The sequence below is a fragment of the Anopheles gambiae genome, chromosome 2, assembly GCF_943734735.2.
Source record: "Anopheles gambiae chromosome 2, idAnoGambNW_F1_1, whole genome shotgun sequence".
Classification (NCBI taxonomy): domain Eukaryota; kingdom Metazoa; phylum Arthropoda; class Insecta; order Diptera; family Culicidae; genus Anopheles; species Anopheles gambiae.
Window position 1 is genome coordinate 105,497,078 of NC_064601.1, and position 19,460 is coordinate 105,516,537.

Below are 19,460 nucleotides of genomic sequence, written 5' to 3' on the forward strand. Positions count from 1 at the left end.
GCGACACCGCAAAAGCCTGCCTGTAGCCGTCGTTCGGCAGCAGAAAATTCATCGCCGCCATTACGGTAAAACGAGTCGCTCGCAAAGGTCGTGAGCTGGCGTGGTGAACAGTGAAAAACCAGCGAAAAAAGGGCACTGAGGCCGGATAAAACATACTGCAAACGCTTGCCAAAGCTGTAAGTAGTGCATTGGGCAGTGATTTACGCTAGAATATCGGTTTTTTCGCCCCCAAAAAGCCATTTCCAATTTCCCCGTCCGTCCGTCCGCAAATCGATCGCCCGTACGCCATGTAGTGTAGTGCACGCGTCAGTGTGTGTGTTTGTGTGTGTGTGTGTTTTCGGTATAGGGCTAAGCAAATGGGGCCACGGGAGCAGCATTCGAAAGCTAGATAGATTGACACACCCAGTCGAAAAAAGCGCTCCGATGGCCCATCAAACTCAGTGTATGTGTGTGTATGTGTCCGTCGTGTGGTGTGATGCGGTAATTGATGCGATTTTGGATAAACTGAAACTGATTGTTGCCAGCGGAAGCGCACTCCAGCACCATTTCCTTCGTGTGTGTTATGCGCCTCCGCCCTACGCACCTCTACGGAGGTCGGGTGTGTGTGTGTTTGTGAAAAATCGATATTTTCCTGCCCAGCCCGTGTGTCCCGTTTTTCTTGCGCGACCTTCTGATGGAATATGCTACGCAGTCAATACACACATACACGCACACACACACCCTCATTCTCACTGCGGCATTTGGGCAATACCGTGCCGCTGGAAATAGCTTGCTGTGTGATGATACCAGTTTACATTACAAGCTAGATTGAATTTTGGAATTATTCCGATTTAACTGGAATTTTGTGCTATCTTTGCCTTCGATAGCACCCTTCTTTTTGGCACGTAAACAGAGTCGCTGGATGGATTCATCCTTCAGTTGCAGAGATTTGCAGTTACCGTGCCTGATTGGAACTCCACCAAAGCTCCAAAAATCGTATTGGTTCTGGAAAGCCGAATTACCTACCCGTCTTTAGGTGCGGCACCGCCTTGTTTGCTGTGTTTGACCCTTTGGCCCGTTGATTGGGCCGAATGCGGCATTCGTGTAAACCCGACCCGCTTCATGCCGACGATTACGTCATCATCGCCTTCGCGTTGAGTTATTTTTAAATATTACCAGCTCTCCGGCGGCGGCAGCTTCTGCTGCTGCAGCAGCAGCAGCAGCTCTCGACGGGTTGTTGATCGTCGTGATTTGGGACAGAAGCATCCCTCTCTCCCTCTCTATGCTCGATGATCATCCAGTGCTGTGCCATCCTGTGTGCGTTTGTGTGTGAAATTCATTTCCGTTAATCATGAAGGGGAGCTGCCGTGGTCGCTGGATTTGATGGAAGTTCTAGAACGGCACTTGTCGTTTGGGGTGGCGCATATACACACACACACGTACACACAGACCGCGGTCAGTCAATTGGACCGATATAGTTGTGTCACGGGAGAAACATTTTTTTTTCTTGCACAATGATTCTATTCTCCATATCGCTTCTTTACTTTACACATACACACACCCTGACCGGACATGGAATGTGATGGCGTCATGCTACTTGGCGAGTTGGTTGGTTGGCTCGGTGGTGCGTTTGCTTGTGCCGTTCGTTTCAGTGACACTATATCTTCGCCCGTGCGATAAGATAAGCATGCATGTTTCCACGTAGTCTCTTTAGCAAATAGTAAGGTGTGTTGTAGCACGATGCGCGAAATAGTATTGCACGGCGGAAAGTGTGAAGTAACGATATTTGGTATTCGAACAATATTTTCCTCGTCAAACCGACGGGAGAGGAACAGTTAGAAAAGATGCTGGAAAAGCAACATCGCCTTAAATCGTGTAGTGAAAATGCCTGCGTTACATGTGTGTAACGTGTAACTGGTTCCAGTATGTGAGTGAAAATCTCAACCTCGAGTTTGATGCTGGGAGCCACTTGAAAAGTGAAAAACACCGTTCAAAAAATGAACATGAAACCATAACAAATCGAAAGAGAAAGAAAGAGACATCGGGAGAGAAAACGGGAGAGAGAGAAAGAGAGATACATTGTCGGGAGAAAGAGTGAAGGAGAGGAGGGGTATGTAAAACGAGCACGGGCGCGCGAGAGAGAAAGAGAAATGATGATTGGAAACTTCGAAAAAGAAAAACAATCACCACCACACGACCGGGGAACGCGCGATACGTGTGTTGCGTGCGTGCCTGTTCCGCTACTCCCAGCATAATGCTACCGCGGACCAGGGGAAAGAGAGAGGGTGATGGGGTGGTGGGGAGGGGTCTGTGTGAGCGGAAACTGTCGCCGAAAATGCCACAACCACGGATGATTAGATTTCGCTGTCCCCCCGGGTGTGAATGTCAAGTGTGTTGTTTGAGCTCCCTAGACATTTGCTGTGCTGCAGGCGAGCATAGATGTGCATAGGCTAAGAGTTTGAATCATTGCTCACGGTTCAACAGTAACCATACATTATGGGACAGCAAAACAATCCATCACTTTTTGGTTGTAAACTATGCATAAGTACAGCTAGCAATGTTGTTTATTAATTTAAATTTTCTTTTTGAACAAATTGTTCTTTCGTTCATGCAAAATCATGCATATTTCACTGCATTTTTGTTTGTTTGTATTATTTTCGCAAGCACACACACACACCCCTATGTCGTCTGCCCACGTAGTGTTGCGGTTTTGGAAACATTTGAAAGCGTTCCGCCATCACCATCACCAGCCCAGTAGTCGTCCTCAGCTGCAAGCAGAGACGTTTTTACATTGCATTCCACGCACGAATGGTAGTCGACGATTGGTTTATGAAAACGGAGACCATCTCTTTTACACCTCTCTTACCACCTGCATTTCACCAGTGCATTAGTAGTTTTCTTTATTGTTTGTTTTCTTTGTAAAGAAGATGAGACGCATAATCGATCCGGTGTGCGGAATTTGAAACGAATGGTTTGAAATGAATCATCAACATTCCATCATACTAGAAACGAACTTAGCAAACAAGCGCCTACCCATTGGCGCCACAATCACAATCATTCTATGTTTTTGTTGTTTGTTGTTTAACTAAATGTACGAAAAATAATGGCTGAGAAAGCAGCGCGACAAATTTAGCATTACGGTTGTGTGTTATCGTTGTAAAATCTGACGTTGCTCCTTTATCTCTTTCTCTTTCTCTGTGTTTCTCTCTCTCTCTCTCTCTCTCTTTCTATTTTCTCTCTATTTCCCTCTCTTCACTTTCTCTACCGATGTCCCTCTTTCTCTCTCTCTCTCTCGCTCTGTATCTCTCTCTCTGTCTGCCACTTCCTGGTTGGTAAAAATTGCCAAACACAAAATGGGCCAACTTTTATGTTCTTCTTTCGTACGCGCGGGCTCGTACGATCACACCACCCCCTTCCCGGGTGTTGGGATGGTGTGCCGACGAAAAAAAAAACCCTACGGCAATAATGTAAAAACAATTATCAATCATTCAATTCTCCTACAAAACCATTGTATGTAAATAATGGCAGCAGCCGAATTTTAACCGAAACCGGTGACGAAAGAAGAACAGAAGTGAAGCGGGGCGGGGGAGTGAAGAGTGGACTACTACGTTCAAATACCTCCGCCTTACTACAGACACAAACCCACAGACACACACTCACACACGAACAAACCTCCTGGCTATCTAAGTACACTCCCACCCGCGCGGAGGAAGTGTATGCTCACTAGGTAGGTCCGTCATCTGCCGGAACCCGCCGCCCCAATCGGCCGCCAGAAGAACCGCAACCTCCTGTTGTACGAACCGAACAACAACCATCCGTAGGATCGTGAGTGGTGCCTCCCACCGAGGAGCAGAGCAGATGGCACAGGCAACGGGAACGGCCACCGGTACCGGCACCCGCCAGCAGTCGGACGGAGGGGACGAGCTGGCGGCCACGACGCCCACCGACGACGAGAACCTGTTCATCAACCCGACCGACGGGCTGCCGAACGAGCATCCGGCCCTGCCGAGCGCGTACGACTCGGACAGCGAGTCGAACGCGGTGGCGGACGACGATCTGCTGGACGATCTGCCCACCTCGATCATCGTGACCAACATCCACTCGGAGGTGTTCGCGGACGACGGGCTGAAGGCGAGCCTGGAGGAGCTGTTCCGCACGTTCTCGGACAACACCACCTTCCAGTGGCTGAAGAGCTTCCGGCGGTTGCGCGTCAACTACGACAGCGCGCTGGCGGCGGCCAATGCGCGCATCCGGCTGCACCAGTACCCGTTCGGCAAGTCCGTCATCAACTGCTATCTGGCGCAGCCGGTGACGCCCGTCTCGAACACGAACCTGAAACCGCCCGCCCCGGTCAAGCAGTTCCTCATCTCGCCCCCTGCATCGCCGCCCGCCGGCTGGGAGCCGGCCGAGGAGGGCGAACCGCTCGTGAACCACGATCTGCTGGCGGCGCTGGCCAGCCTGACGCCGGGCGAAAGCCACGAAATACACGCCCAGTCGGAGCACCATCCGGGCATCATACTGCACACCGCGGCCGAGCAGCTGGAGGCGGCGGCGGCGGCGGCTGCCGCCGCAGCGGCCGGCGAAGACGAAACTGCGGGTGGTCGCAAGTCGTCGAGTATGGGCAGCAGCTTCGAGGATGACGATCCGGATAAGGAGAACTCCCCGGTCGGTGGTGGGACGAACGTGCGCAAGGCGCGCATCATGCAAACGCGCTGTCCCGAGCGCAAAAGCTCCACCTAAATTTGGTTGTCACTGGCGAATGATGATGAGGATGACGATGATAATGGTATCGATATCATCGTAAGAGAAGCGTGGAGGCAGGAAGTAGCTTGGTTGGCCACTGTTTGGTGAGTTTTGATGCAGGCCTCCGTGTTCTGTGAGAAGGTATAGCTTGGTAGAAGTTTTTTTGGGCCTCTCTGATGTTTAGAAAGCAAAGGTGAGAAAGGTGCGCGAGGGGTTTGTAAAAAGAAGTAACGTTTGCCATTAACCTCCTGTTTCCTGTTTTTTTAAAGCATATTGGTGGTGTTAGGCATCTTCAAAGTGGCACACCAAGAAGATAGTTAAATTGCGAATCTATTTAGTAATTACGTTTCGCAGCGAAAGTGTACGCGCGCACAGCACCAGCCTGTGGTAGTATCGTCGATAGGCTATCAGTTTCCATTTATCTGTTTGCGCCAGTTTGCGTTGAAATGGTTGCGTGTTAGATATTTACCGGCATGTCGGAGTATGAGTACGAATTGTTCCCGTCGACAAATTAGGCATTTGCGTCTCTATCAATCAGAATGCGTTTGGTCATTGTACTTTTTTCTATCGATTATCGTTATACAATTTCTTTATTTTTGTTTTAGTTGTAATGCATGCGTCAGGGTAACATACGCGATACTCGAAGCGCGAAACGAAATCTCAAGTTGTACATTATTTGCCTACACTACATATACTATCTTATTGTCGAGAAGGTTCGCCTATAAAATAAATCAGTTTCTACACTTTTCTATATAATTATCTCTAACATCATTTGCACATTACGTCCAGTTCTTCTAACTATAATTGGTACGGGAGATTTCCGGGGAGTTAAAATGTTAAAGCATCGTTTAAGAAGAAGGGTTCTACTGACTGGAACACCCAACTATATATGTAGAATTCGAAATCAAAACTATCAAGCATATCGGTAGATACGGTTAAAACATCTTGCAATGCTGTCCACAATTTCGCTCCATTCATTCGCATCTAAAGCTTTGCGTACTTGCGAAGTACGGGAGGTTTGTTTTCGAAATGCAAAAAACCGTTTATGTAACATTTGTACTTTTCGTCGTAAAAGTGCAAATGTTGCATGAACGTCATAGCTAAAGGTGTGTGATCCTTTCCTATCCTAGGCAGGAATAAAAACACTATTTTTTTAAGGGGGAAGCGATAAGATAAAAATAAGACTAGGACTTTCTTTGGACAAAATATATCTGTAACAGTTATCTGTTCCATGTCCTATTATCGCGGCTCTAGCTAAGCCCCGCGTGGATAACGAAACCAATAAGTGTGCGATGTGGTGAAGGTCAATAAGAAGAGATGCATCGGTGTCTTTGTACATGTATGTGTGTTTGTGTATATGTTAAAGATGGCAAATGTTGCTGCCGAATGTGTTACATTTCCCACTTCCTCTGCTATGTGTAGAATTGAGAAGAAGAAAAAGAAACATACATGCATATTTATGTCCTCTCTCGTTCGGACCCGACCGACGGACCGTCAGTTTCGGTATCGGTGTGGCCAGACGTTTTATAACTGTTATATCTATTAGATGCTGAGGAACCGGAAGGTTCGTTTGTTGGTATGTGTATTTGTGCTCATCAGAAATTTATCCTATAATCGATGGTTCGGTTTTGGAGCGTTTTTCTATATATTTTTCTATTGCTCTCTTATTGGCAGAGGCGTCAAACACTCTATACCCTGAGAAACGACAATGCTAGTGTCGCCATTTACCAACCACCAATGGTTGATATCACTTCTGATCCCGATGGTACTCTTGTGTGTTTTATTGTGCAATAGACATAGATCATACCAACAAAACGCCTTTTTTAAAAGGGGATCGTTCGGTATAGCAAAGGGCCACTATATATACCCTGTAACCAGTACTTCCAAACAATAGGACGATTGTCATATAGTCAGTTCAGTCACGGTTGATGAAAGCATACAGTACATATATAAATATTAACCAAAACCCGTGCGATGCGAAACATAGAGAAAACAGCAATTTAACAAACAAATATACATATATTTTAGTTAGTGCTACCAATGAAGAAATAAATTTCTGACCAGTGCGTGCGTGTGTGCTGTACACTCAACGCAACAAAGCATAGAAGAAGGGAAGCGAATCAGCTGACGCATTACCACTTGTTTTACAGCATACAGCAAAAAACGTTTTAAAAGGACATTGAAATTGCAATTGAAATCCAAAATGTGTTTCGCACCAAACGTTGTTGTACCACGGTGTGTTACGCGTAAGGAGGAGGAGATGCATTAGTGGTATCAGAAATAGGAATCATGTTGTTTACGCATTATAACTCTGAGCATTATTGGACCGATTTGCGACGAACGACGAACGACGGGCGCGCCGGTGTGCTGGAGAGCCAGAAGTGAAGAAGGATCTCGTTAATTTTATCGCCAAGGCAAAACCTACTAGTAGCGTAATTGATAGTGAAAACACAAACAAGTACACGTAGATGGAACGAACCAGGAGTGAGAGAACAATGGGTGTGTTTGAAGACGAAAGACTAGCGTAGAAGAAATGATTTAGTAGCAAAAAAAAGAGATATCAAACGCGAGTTGGTACGTGAAGGATCAATTATTATTATTGACGAAGATATTATATACATAACTGTCAAATAAAGTTTGATATAGATTTAAAATGGTTGCTTTTGTTGAATTCATTTTATTTGCTTTTCAATATGGAACTGTTCTAGTACACTGCATTGGCGATGGATTTACGGACGGACGAGTTCGGATTTGTCTTTCTATCTTCACCCACACAGTTTATAGGTTAATGTTTATTTTATGATTTTTATTTACTGTTTACAGGATTTAAAGAAGGATAACAACAAAAGAAATTAAGAGAAATACCGTACACAAAGAAAAATATCGTTGCGAGCGAAACTTAAGCTGGTTGCCTTCATAAGAATAAGTTTAAATAGAGGTGAGTAAAGTATGCTGTAAATTATAAATGGGAAGAAATCGATATAAATAACGCTTTTGATTTTCTTTGGGTTTTTTTTTCTAGGCTAAGAAGAAAGGAGTAAATTATCTCTTTGCAATAAACTACACAGTAAGCAGCAAGTGAGAATGGAGCAGTTCACCCCGAAGGAGGTGCGCATCCTCGAGAGCGCCGAAGACATCCAGGAGCGCCGCGACCAGGTGCTGAATCGCTACAGCGAGTTCAAGCTCGAGACGCGCCAGAAGCGCGAAAAGCTGGAAGACTCGCGCCGGTTCCAGTACTTCAAGCGCGATTCCGACGAGCTGGAAAGCTGGATCAACGAGAAGCTGCAGGCGGCGAGCGAGGAAAGCTACCGCGACCCGACCAACCTGCAGGCCAAGATCCAGAAGCACCAGGCGTTCGAGGCGGAGGTGTCCGCCCACAGCAACGCGATCGTGGTGCTGGACAACACCGGCCAGGAGATGATCAACCAGGGCCACTTTGCATCCGAGACGATCCAGCGCCGGCTGGAGGAGCTGCAGCGCCTGTGGGAGCTGCTGCTGTCGCGGCTGGCCGAGAAGGGCATGAAGCTGCAGCAGGCCCTGGTGCTGGTGCAGTTCCTGCGCCACTGCGAGGAGGTGATGTTCTGGATCAAGGACAAGGAAGCGTTCGTGACGGCGGACGAGTTCGGGCAGGATCTCGAGCACGTGGAGGTGCTGCAGCGCAAGTTCGACGAGTTCCAGAAGGACATGGCGTCGCAGGAGTACCGCGTGACGGAGGTGAACGAGCTGGCGGACAAGCTGCTGTTCGGCGGGCACCCGGAGCGGGAAACGATCACGCGCAAGAAGGAGGAACTGAACGAGGCCTGGCAGCGCTTGAAGCAGCTGGCCATATTGCGCCAGGAGAAGCTGTTCGGGGCGCACGAAATCCAGCGTTTCAACCGCGATGCGGATGAGACGGTTGCGTGGATCGCTGAGAAGGATGTCGTGCTGTCGTCGGACGATTACGGGCGCGATCTGGCCAGCGTGCAAGCGCTGCAGCGCAAGCACGAAGGTGTGGAGCGTGATCTGGCGGCGCTCGAGGACAAGGTGGCCGCCCTCGGTACCGAGGCCGGCCGCCTGTGCAGCATACACGCCGATCACAGCGAGCAGATTCGTGAGAAGCAGGCAGAGATTGCCGCGTACTGGCAGTCGCTGACCGCGAAGGCCAAGGAGCGCAAGCAGAAGCTCGACGAGTCCTACTTCTTGCACCGTTTCCTCGCCGACTTCCGTGACCTGGTGTCGTGGATCAACGGTATGAAGGCGATCATCTCCGCGGACGAGCTGGCGAAGGATGTGGCCGGTGCGGAGGCGCTGCTCGAGCGGCACCAGGAGCACAAGGGCGAGATCGATGCTCGCGTGGACAGCTTCAAGCTGACGACCGAGGCCGGCCGGCAGCTGCTCGAGCGGGAGCACTACGCCGCGGCGGAGGTGCAGGAGAAGCTGGCCGCGCTCGAGAACGACAAGAGCTCGCTGCTGGTTTTGTGGGAGGATCGCCGCATCCTGTACGAGCAGTGCATGGATCTGCAGCTGTTCTACCGCGACACCGAGCAGGCGGACACGTGGATGGCGAAGCAGGAAGCGTTCCTGGCGAACGAGGATCTGGGCGACTCGCTCGACTCGGTCGAGGCGCTGATCAAGAAGCACGAGGACTTTGAGAAGAGTCTGGCCGCGCAGGAGGAGAAGATAAAGGCGCTGGACGTGTTTGCGACGAAGCTGATCGACGGGCAGCACTACGCGGCGGACGATGTGGCGCAGCGTCGCGCCATGCTGCTGGCGCGCCGTTCCGCGCTGCAGGAGAAATCGTCCGTGCGCCAGAAGCTGCTGGAGGACTCGAACGCGCTGCAGCAGTTCGAGCGCGACTGCGACGAAACGAAGGGCTGGATCAGCGAGAAGCTGAAGTTCGCGACCGACGACAGCTACCTCGACCCGACCAACCTGAACGGCAAGGTGCAGAAGCACACCAACTTCGAGCACGAGCTGACGGCGAACAAGAGCCGCATCGAGGACATCACGGCTACCGGGCAGGAGCTGGCCACGAAGGAGCACTACGCCGCAGACAAGGTGAACGCACGGATGCAGGAAATCGTGACGCTGTGGGAGTCGCTGGTGCGCGCCTCGGACAAGAAGGGCTGCAAGCTGCAGGAAGCCTCGCAGCAGCAGCAGTTCAACCGCACCGTCGAGGACATCGAGCTGTGGCTGAGCGAGGTCGAGGGTCAGCTGCTGTCCGAGGACTACGGCAAGGATCTGACCAGCGTGCAGAATCTGCAGAAGAAGCAGGCCCTGCTGGAGGCGGACGTTATGGCGCACCAGGACCGTATCGAGGGCATCAAGGTGGCGGCTAACAAGTTCGTCGAGAGCGGCCACTTCGATGCGGACAACATTCGCGCCAAGGAGGCGGCCCTGTCGAAGCGGTACGCGGCGCTGGCCGAACCGATGTCGATCCGCAAGCAGCGCCTGCTCGACTCGCTCCAGGTGCAGCAGCTGTTCCGCGATCTGGAGGACGAAGCGGCGTGGATCCGCGAGAAGGAACCGGTCGCGGCGTCGACCAACCGTGGCCGCGATCTGATCGGTGTGCAGAACCTGATCAAGAAGCACCAGGCGGTGCTGGCGGAAATCAACAACCACGAGAGCCGCTGCGCCGGTGTCATCTCGAACGGGGAGCAGATGCTGAACGAGCAGCCAACCGCCAGCGAGGAGATCAAGCTGCGGCTGGACGCGCTCAAGGATCAGTGGAACTCGCTGAAGGAGAAGTCGAACCAGCGCAAGCAGGATCTGGAAGATTCGCTGCAGGCCCACCAGTACTTTGCCGACGCGAACGAGGCCGAATCGTGGATGCGCGAGAAGGAACCGATCGTCTCGAACCAGGACTACGGCAAGGATGAGGATTCGTCCGAGGCGCTGCTGAAGAAGCACGAGGCGCTCGTGTCCGACCTGGAAGCGTTCGGCAACACGATCCAGGCGCTGCAGGAGCAGGCGAAGAACTGCCGCCAGCAGGAGACGCCGGTCGTCGACATTACCGGCAAGGAGTGCGTGATGGCGCTGTATGACTACACGGAAAAGTCGCCGCGCGAGGTGTCGATGAAGAAGAACGACGTGCTGACGCTGCTGAACTCGAACAACAAGGACTGGTGGAAGGTGGAGGTGAACGATCGCCAAGGCTTCGTGCCGGCGGCCTACATCAAGAAGATCGACCCAGGGCTAAGCGCCAGCCAGCAGAACCTGATCGATGGGCACTCGATCGCGAAGCGCCAGACGCAGATCAACAGCCAGTACGACAATCTGCTCGCCCTGGCCCGGGAGCGCCAGAACAAGCTGAACGAAACGGTGAAGGCGTACGTGCTGGTGCGCGAGGCGGCCGATCTCGCCGCGTGGATCAAGGACAAGGAGAGCCACGCGCAGATCAAGGACGTCGGCGAAGATCTCGAGGAGGTGGAGGTGCTGCAGAAGAAGTTCGACGACTTCAACGACGACCTGAAGGCGAACGAGGTTCGGCTGGCGAAGCTGAACGAGATCGCCATCCAGCTGACGTCGCTCGGTCAGACGGAGGCCGCACTGAAGATCAAGACGCAAATCCAAACGCTCAACGAAGAGTGGGCCACCCTGCAGACGATCACGCAGGAGCGGGCCAGCCAGCTTGGGTCGGCGCACGAGGTCCAGCGGTTCCATCGCGACGTGGACGAAACGAAGGACTGGATCGCTGAGAAGGAGAACGCGCTGAACAACGACGAGCTGGGCAAGGATTTGCGCGGCGTGCAAACGTTGCAGCGCAAGCACGAGGGGCTGGAGCGTGATTTGGCCGCGTTGCAGGACAAGATCCGCCAGCTGGACGAGACGGCCAACCGGCTGATGCAGTCGCACCCGGACACGGCCGAGCAGACGTACGCTAAGCAGAAGGAGATCAACGAGGAGTGGCAGCAGGTGGTGACCAAGGCGCAGCAGCGCAAGGAGAAGCTGCTCGACTCGTACGATCTGCAGCGCTTCCTGAGCGACTACCGCGACCTGTCCGCCTGGATCAGCTCGATGATGGGGCTGGTGACGTCGGAAGAGCTCGCGAACGATGTTACCGGCGCGGAAGCGTTGATCGAGCGTCATCAGGTAAGCGAAAATGGGTACGGTTAGGAGGAGTTTGATGTTTCAGGACCGGGAAAAGAGCCACCATTCCTACAGGAAGGACAAGGACTGTGTAATTGGGGTTTCCCTTATTTTTTGAATGATTCAGCTAGCCCCTGAATTTATCCCCAGTTTTGTTGTTGTGTACCGTTGATGCCTCTTTTTGTGTGAACGTGTGTGTTTCCATTTGTCCAATGTGTCGTTTCGTTTTTTATTGTTTAGCGAATCAATGTTACTTGTAGAGAGCGCTAATTTGTGTCTCCAGTAGAATTTAAGTACATCCGCTGTGAAGTTGTTTTGTTCCAGTTTACATCATCGCGCTGGAATGGACGGTTGGAGACACGTTTGTGTCATGTTTTGTACACAAGCACTTTCATTCAGTACGAACACTTCTTTATTGTGAAGTCTCATCCGTTTATCACGTTACGCGGTTTTCCATGAGTTCTCATAGCTGAGGGACACTTTATTGACTCCTTACGGGAAATGAACTTAATGTGGTGGGAATTAGACTCCATAGCACCCTTGTTGGACAAATCCAATAGGAATTTCCAATAGGAAGGAGCCTGTTCAAAAAGGTTACCATAGAGTCCAATTTCCATCATATGAAGTTCACTTCCCATAAGAAAAAGTCAAGGCAGTGTTCCACTACTATGAGAACCCCTGGAAAACCCTGCATCGAACACAGTGGCGATTGCTGTAAGGGAACAGTGTGCCCCAGACACCATGTCATCTTTACTATACACCAGGCCAGGAAACAACCAAGAGCACACAGAAACACGACTGAAGCTGAGCACAGTTTTTTGTTTTGTTTTTCATAATACGATTGGAAGTGTTATTCATCCTTCACAAACACACACACGCACCACTCATGAAATGATTGGAAACAGACTAGCAAGATGTTCTTGGCGAAAAAAAGCTATCCTGAGCTATGCAACGTGTCAAAATTCTCACCCGTGCCAAATTACAAAACCCATACTAAAATGTGTTATTCTTTTCCAAATCTGTCATTTTTATTTTTCATAGAACCATCGTGCCGAAATTGATTTTCGTTGCGGTATCCCGCAGGTACAGCTGACAAATTAAAAAAAAAAAAACACTCTAGCCCCACTACCCGAAACTACTTACCCAAAGCCGCTCACGCATTTTTTGTTTTGTGTTCACACACAGCAGCATTCTATTTTCTATTTTTTGTATTAGTGCTTAACCTTTGTCATGCAAATTTTGTAACTTTTTTTAAATCTCACACTGCAATTGGATTTTTTCGATCCGTACAGAGTTTTGTTCCAACATCTTTGGTCGGGTTAATATGATTTCATCACGTGCGACGTAACAAACCATAAGCATTAACGATTTTGCTGAAAGGATCTTTACCCAAGCGTCAATAACGTTTCATCTTTATGCTGCAAAACAGATTTTTTAGCACCCTTATGTGTATATGTGTGTTTTTATTAACAATGGCGAAAAAAGAAAAAAAAAGTTTATAATTAAAAGAGTTTGTATTTGCAAAGAGTTGTTTAGACTTTGCAGATAGTTTCGGAAAGCTTTTTTTTGTGGAAATCCATTAATTTTTTACATTTTTTTATAACATTTGCTCCATGGTTTTTCTTCCGGTTACTGTTGTTGCTGCTGTATTCCTTTAATGCTCTTTAATCTTGCTACTTGTACTACGTTCATTAAAATTCGCAGCAGACAATTAACGTGCGCGCTACAATAATGCAATAACAAGGATCATCAGCTGGCATTTCACATTATCTCGCGTCCGAATTTTTATGAATTATTATGAACTATGTTTACCTTTTGATCTATTTTCATTCTTTTACCGTTCGAAAGTAAACGTAAGAGTTAGTTCATTATGCGTTTGTCTTTGTTAACATCTAGCTGGCTAGCTTTATCATACCTTTTCGTTCACCAATCTACCTCAACACGTGTTATTAATATGATTTTTACTGTTCGCTTCATATGGGAGGTGATTAAAATAGAGAACCAACAAATAGTGTATCATTATTAATTGCCATTTACTTTACGCTCACGGTATTCCTAATTTCGCTGTCATTTTTGCTCACATTCTGCGCGGGTGGAAGCTCACTCTACCACAGGCGGCACAACTCACCACGTGCGGCATTACTAATGGGTTTTGTTCAATCTTTTCCATGCTCTCATGGCGCTTCAATCAACACGTGTCTTTCGCGTTCCGATTCGGCAGGAACATCGCACGGAGGTGGATGCACGCGCGGGTACGTTCTCGGCGTTCGAGCAGTTCGGCAATGAGCTGCTGCAGGCGAACCACTATGCGGCGCCCGAAATTCAGGAGAAGATCGAAAACCTGAACAAGGCCCGGGAGGAGCTGGAGCGTGCGTGGACGGCGCGTCGCCTGCAGCTGGACCAAAATCTGGACCTGCAGCTGTATCTGCGCGATTGCGAGCAGGCCGAAAACTGGATGAGCGCCCGCGAAGCGTTCCTGAACGCGGAGGAGGTCGACTCGAAGGGTGACAACGTGGAGGCCCTGATCAAGAAGCACGAGGACTTCGACAAGGCGATCAACGGCCATGAGGAGAAGATCGGCGCGCTGCAGGTGCTGGCCGATCAGCTGATCGCGCAGGAGCACTACGCGGGCCGTTTGATCGATGCCAAGCGGCAGGAGGTGCTGGATCGCTGGCGCCATCTGAAGGAGGATCTGATCGAGAAGCGCTCGCGGCTGGGCGACGAGCAGACGCTGCAGCAGTTCTCGCGCGATGCCGACGAGATCGAGAACTGGATCGCGGAGAAGCTGCAGCTGGCGACGGAGGAAAGCTACAAGGATCCGGCCAACATTCAGTCGAAGCACCAGAAGCACCAGGCGTTCGAGGCGGAGCTGGCGGCGAACGCGGACCGCATCTCGAGCGTGCTGGCGATGGGTAGCAACCTGATCGATCGCAACCAGTGCAGCGGTTCGGAGGAGGCGGTGCAGAAGCGCCTGACGCAGATCGCCGACCAGTGGGAGTACCTGACGCAGAAGACGACCGAGAAGTCGCTGAAGCTGAAGGAGGCGAACAAGCAGCGCACGTACATCGCGGCCGTGAAGGATCTGGACTTCTGGCTGGGCGAGGTGGAGAGTCTGCTGACGTCCGAGGACGCCGGCAAGGATCTGGCCTCCGTACAGAACCTGATGAAGAAGCACCAGCTGGTCGAGGCGGACATTCACGCGCACGAGGATCGCATCAAGGACATGAACAGCCAGGCGGACTCGCTGGTGGAGAGCGGCCAGTTCGACAGTGCCGGCATCCAGGAGAAGCGCCAGTCGATCAACGAACGGTACGAGCGCATCCGCAACCTGGCTGCCCACCGGCAGGCTCGGCTGAACGAGGCGAACACGCTGCACCAGTTCTTCCGCGACATCGCGGACGAGGAGAGCTGGATCAAGGAGAAGAAGCTGCTGGTCGGATCGGACGACTACGGTCGCGATCTGACCGGTGTGCAGAATCTGAAGAAGAAGCACAAGCGGCTCGAGGCCGAGCTTGCCTCGCACGAACCCGCGATCCAGGCGGTGCAGGAGGCGGGCGAGAAGCTGATGGACGTTTCGAACCTTGGGGTGCCGGAGATCGAGCAGCGCCTGAAGGCACTGAACCAGGCGTGGACCGAGCTGAAGGGACTGGCGGCCACTCGCGGCCAGAAGCTGGACGAGTCGCTCATCTACCAGCAGTTCCTGGCGAAGGTCGAGGAGGAGGAGGCCTGGATTACGGAGAAGCAGCAGCTGCTGTCGGTCGAGGACTACGGTGACTCGATGGCGGCTGTCCAGGGTCTGATGAAGAAGCACGACGCGTTCGAGACGGACTTTGCGGTCCATCGCGATCGCTGCTCGGACATCCGCGACCATGGCCAGACGCTGGTAACGAACAACAACCACCATGGCGATAGCATCTCGCAGCGCTGCGTCCAGCTGGACAAGAAGCTGGAGAACCTGCAGGCCCTGGCGACGCGCCGCAAGACGGCGCTGATGGACAACTTTGCCTACCTGCAGTTCATGTGGAAGGCGGACGTCGTGGAGAGCTGGATCGCGGATAAGGAGAATCACGTCAAGTCGGAAGAGTTTGGCCGTGATCTGTCCACCGTTCAAACGTTGCTGACGAAGCAGGAGACATTCGATGCTGGTATGTGTGTGTGTTTGTAGGAAAAGTTAAGGATTATTTTTAATAAGGAAAATTAATCTTTCCTCCTTTAGGTCTCTCGGCGTTTGAGCATGAGGGTATCCACAATATTACCGCCCTCAAGGATCAGCTGATCAACGCGAACCACGCCCAGTCGGCCGCCATTCTCAAGCGCCACGAGGACGTACTGACGCGCTGGCAGAAGCTGCGCGCAGATTCGGAGGCGCGCAAGTACCGCCTGCTGAACATGCAGGACCAGTTCCGCCAGATCGAGGATCTGTATCTGACGTTCGCCAAGAAGGCGTCGGCATTCAACTCGTGGTTCGAGAACGCGGAGGAAGATCTGACCGATCCGGTGCGCTGCAACTCGATCGAGGAGATCAAGGCGCTGCGGGAGGCGCATGCCGCGTTCCAGGCATCGCTGTCGTCGGCCCAGGTCGACTTCCAGGCGCTGGCCGCGCTCGACCAGAAGATCAAGAGCTTCAACGTCGGCCCGAACCCGTACACCTGGTTCACGATGGAGGCGCTAGAGGATACGTGGCGCAATCTGCAGAAGATCATCGAGGAGCGCGATGCCGAGCTGGCGAAGGAGGTCCATCGGCAGGAGGAGAACGACAAGCTGCGCAAGGAGTTTGCCAAGCACGCCAACCTGTTCCACCAGTGGCTGACGGAGACAAGGTATGGTTTTTTGGTTTACTTTTACTTATCCCTTTCCTTCCCCCGTACCTAGTCTAGAGGATGAAGGTCCCATTCTATGTATCGTTGTTTATTTTCTATAACTTTTACATGACCACTTCATCCTCTCCATTGCGTGGTATATTCTGAAAATCATTATTAAAATGGCATATCCAATCTTCCTTATATCCACAACTCGTTATCTGCACTTTGTGTTGGACAATTTGCTTGAACATTTGAACCCCCGATCCTTCCATACACAACATCCAACCACCAACAAATGACACCATCACCAAACAACACCGTGAAAACCAAAGATACAACATTCTTGGCTGGGATAAAAATGGGTAACGAACGAGTGTTGTGCCCAAAGTGACTGCTAACCATAGCTGCGTGACGAGTTTGATGTTCGGTTTTGCTCTGCGCAGCCAATGCCTTCTAATTAGCAACAGAACTTGCTTCCTTCTTAATGTTACTAATATTGCAAAGGAACTATAAGCGCTTCGGGCTGTACGCTTTGGATATGAAACGATAAACGAGTCTGTTTTTTAATGTATAATTGAATCATAAATTTTAATATAGTTAAGTGCTGCAAAATGACATGAGTATCACGAGATTTTCACCAACGAAAACAATGAACATATGCTGACATGACTTTGTTTCAGCCGGAATTTGTCATAATTATGTCAGTGACATTTTGCAGAATTGATCACAGTAAAAAAAGTCATGACATAGTGACTGACCAATCGATGGTCACGAAGCATGCATTGGTCACACCAATCATTTTGATCATCACCTCTGATTATCACAATTGAGTACCTGACGCTGATGTGTATTTAGTTTCAGGTAACTTCTTATATGACATTGATAGTCACATTTTGCAGCACTGATTTAGATTTGTCAATTTGACTGAATTATTTGAAAATTATGAATATCCTTAAGATTAATTTAGCAAAAAAAGTATTTATAATTAATGTCTGTACCGCTTCATAACCACATGCCAACCACACGATTAATCCTCATTTATATGCTGCCATTGTGGAGTGTTTTAAGCTAACCCCACCCAAAGGCCCATACGTCTTAAGCCAAATATATTAATCATCGTTACCTTGCCCCACCTCCTCACAGAACGTCGCTCATGGATGGTTCGGGATCGCTGGAGGAACAGTTCGAGGCGCTCTGCCACAAGGCGAACGAGATCCGCGCACGCCGTGGCGATCTGAAGAAGATCGAGGAGCTCGGCGCCACGCTGGAGGAGCATCTGATTCTGGACAACCGCTACACGGAGCACTCGACGGTCGGGTTGGCCCAGCAGTGGGACCAGCTCGACCAGCTGGCCATGCGCATGCAGCACAACCTGAAGCAGCAGATCCAGGCCCGCAACCAGTCCGGCGTGTCGGAAGACTCGCTGAAGGAATTCTCGATGATGTTCAAGCACTTCGACAAGGACAAGAGCGGCAAGCTGAACCACCAGGAGTTCAAATCGTGTCTGCGTGCCCTCGGCTACGACCTGCCCATGGTGGAGGAAGGCCAACCGGACCCGGAGTTCGAGGAAATTCTGAACGTGGTCGATCCGAACCGGGACGGCCAGGTGTCGCTGCAGGAGTACATCGCGTTCATGATTTCGAAGGAAACGGAGAACGTGCAAAGCTTCGAGGAGATCGAGAATGCTTTCCGCGCCATCACCGCCTCCGATCCGCGTCCCCGCCCATATGTCACCAAGGAGGAACTCTATTCCGTAAGTATCTGGGGGAGTGGTTTGGGTTGTAGCGGTGTACAGCATGTAGCAATAACGATCAATCGCTTTCTCCCTACAGAACCTCACCAAAGACATGGCGGATTACTGCGTGCAGCGCATGAAACCGTACAACGACCCGAAAACGGGCCACCCCATTACCGGTGCCCTGGATTACGTGGAGTTTACCAGAACCTTGTTCCAAAACTAAGCCAGCACACAGCCAGTATGATGGGCGGCATCTCCCCCGCCGGTTTTGTCGCCTTTTCAATACTATATTCGCAACAAATTATTTTTTAAACGCATTTTGACGATATAAACAAAGTGTTTCCCCGTCGTCGGGCGAATAATACTATATATTTACTTTGATTTTATATATTTATATAAATTTGCAAGCACACGCTTGAATGAATAGTGATAGTGTAGCGAGCGTAGAGAAGCAGGAGAGCAATATCGAACACCAGCTTTCACACACACAAATCCATTGTGTTTTACACTTCCGGAACATGCTTTTGTGCAGCGTAACAGTTAGTGGCTTAGTAGCCTACGAACGATCGAACGAGAAAATTAGGTCCGAAATCAGATTGGAAACACATTTTTCTGGCCAGTTTCTAGTATGAAACTGACTTTGAACTGTGTGTCTGTTGAACTGTATTCGCTTGTTAATCGCAGCCAGTGTCTTTAAGAATTCAAACTAAATGAAAATAGCATGTAGCAACTGAAATTAAAAAATGTCACCTTTACAAACTTTCCTTACTGTGGCAAAGTAAAAAAAAAATCAATCCAAATTCGTTCTTCTAATGCTTGTTGGTGTTAACGTACAGAGTGGGAAAAAAATATTTATTTACACCCAGACGGACGCGGTTCGGTAAGGTAAACTGCCCTTAGTAGCAAAAGCGCAAAATCAAATGTTCTCAGCTTTCCAAAAATTACGCTCTTAGCGCAAGATGCGTGATGAGCAAACAACAATGCACACAAACACGGCAACTATAATATATCGATATGTATGTGTACCTCTATTTATCACTGGCATCACCCTACTCGACGAGACGGAGCAAATCCGATCGCAAAATATGGCTATATCTCTTCTCTTCAAATAAATGATTGCAAAAATAACA

At 50.2% G+C, this 19,460-nt stretch overlaps 2 protein-coding genes across 8 annotated transcripts; both read left to right on the forward strand.

Annotated features, from left to right (window-relative positions):
- The first annotated feature begins 34 nt into the window (after positions 1-34).
- LOC3290210 (protein sarah) lies at positions 35-7,376 on the forward strand. 2 transcript variants are annotated; one of them, XM_557363.4, is made up of 2 exons: positions 35-176; positions 3,508-7,376. In XM_557363.4, exon 2 carries the CDS (start codon positions 3,838-3,840, stop codon positions 4,717-4,719), a length of 882 nt encoding a protein of 293 aa, XP_557363.4. In that variant the 5' UTR covers positions 35-176; positions 3,508-3,837; the 3' UTR covers positions 4,720-7,376. The 2 variants fall into 2 exon arrangements, with proteins under 2 accessions (XP_557363.4, XP_061500968.1); XM_061644984.1 differs by having other exon boundaries at positions 36-176; positions 3,511-7,376.
- LOC1277275 (spectrin alpha chain) lies at positions 38-19,460 on the forward strand. Of its 6 annotated transcripts, XM_061644978.1 has the most exons (9): positions 38-176; positions 7,546-7,660; positions 7,745-11,793; positions 12,832-12,873; positions 14,012-15,935; positions 16,007-16,610; positions 16,925-16,954; positions 17,736-18,345; positions 18,425-19,460. In XM_061644978.1, exons 3-9 carry the CDS (start codon positions 7,807-7,809, stop codon positions 18,551-18,553), a joined length of 7,326 nt encoding a protein of 2,441 aa, XP_061500962.1. In that variant the 5' UTR covers positions 38-176; positions 7,546-7,660; positions 7,745-7,806; the 3' UTR covers positions 18,554-19,460. The 6 variants fall into 6 exon arrangements, with proteins under 6 accessions (XP_061500962.1, XP_061500963.1, XP_061500964.1 ...); XM_061644979.1 differs by lacking the exon at positions 16,925-16,954; XM_061644980.1 differs by lacking the exon at positions 12,832-12,873.

What these genes read in the sequence shown, in the direction of transcription:
- LOC3290210 (XM_557363.4), top strand. Translation starts at nt 3,838, where the DNA reads ATGGCACAGGCAACGGGAACGGCCACCGGTACCGGCACCCGCCAGCAG.
- LOC1277275 (XM_061644976.1), top strand. Translation starts at nt 7,807, where the DNA reads ATGGAGCAGTTCACCCCGAAGGAGGTGCGCATCCTCGAGAGCGCCGAA. An exon ending in TTCGTTGCGGTATCCCGCAG is followed by an intron (nt 12,874 to 14,011) that starts GTACAGCTGACA and finishes CCGATTCGGCAG; the next exon opens with GAACATCGCACGGAGGTGGA. An exon ending in GCAGGAGACATTCGATGCTG is followed by an intron (nt 15,936 to 16,006) that starts GTATGTGTGTGT and finishes TTCCTCCTTTAG; the next exon opens with GTCTCTCGGCGTTTGAGCAT.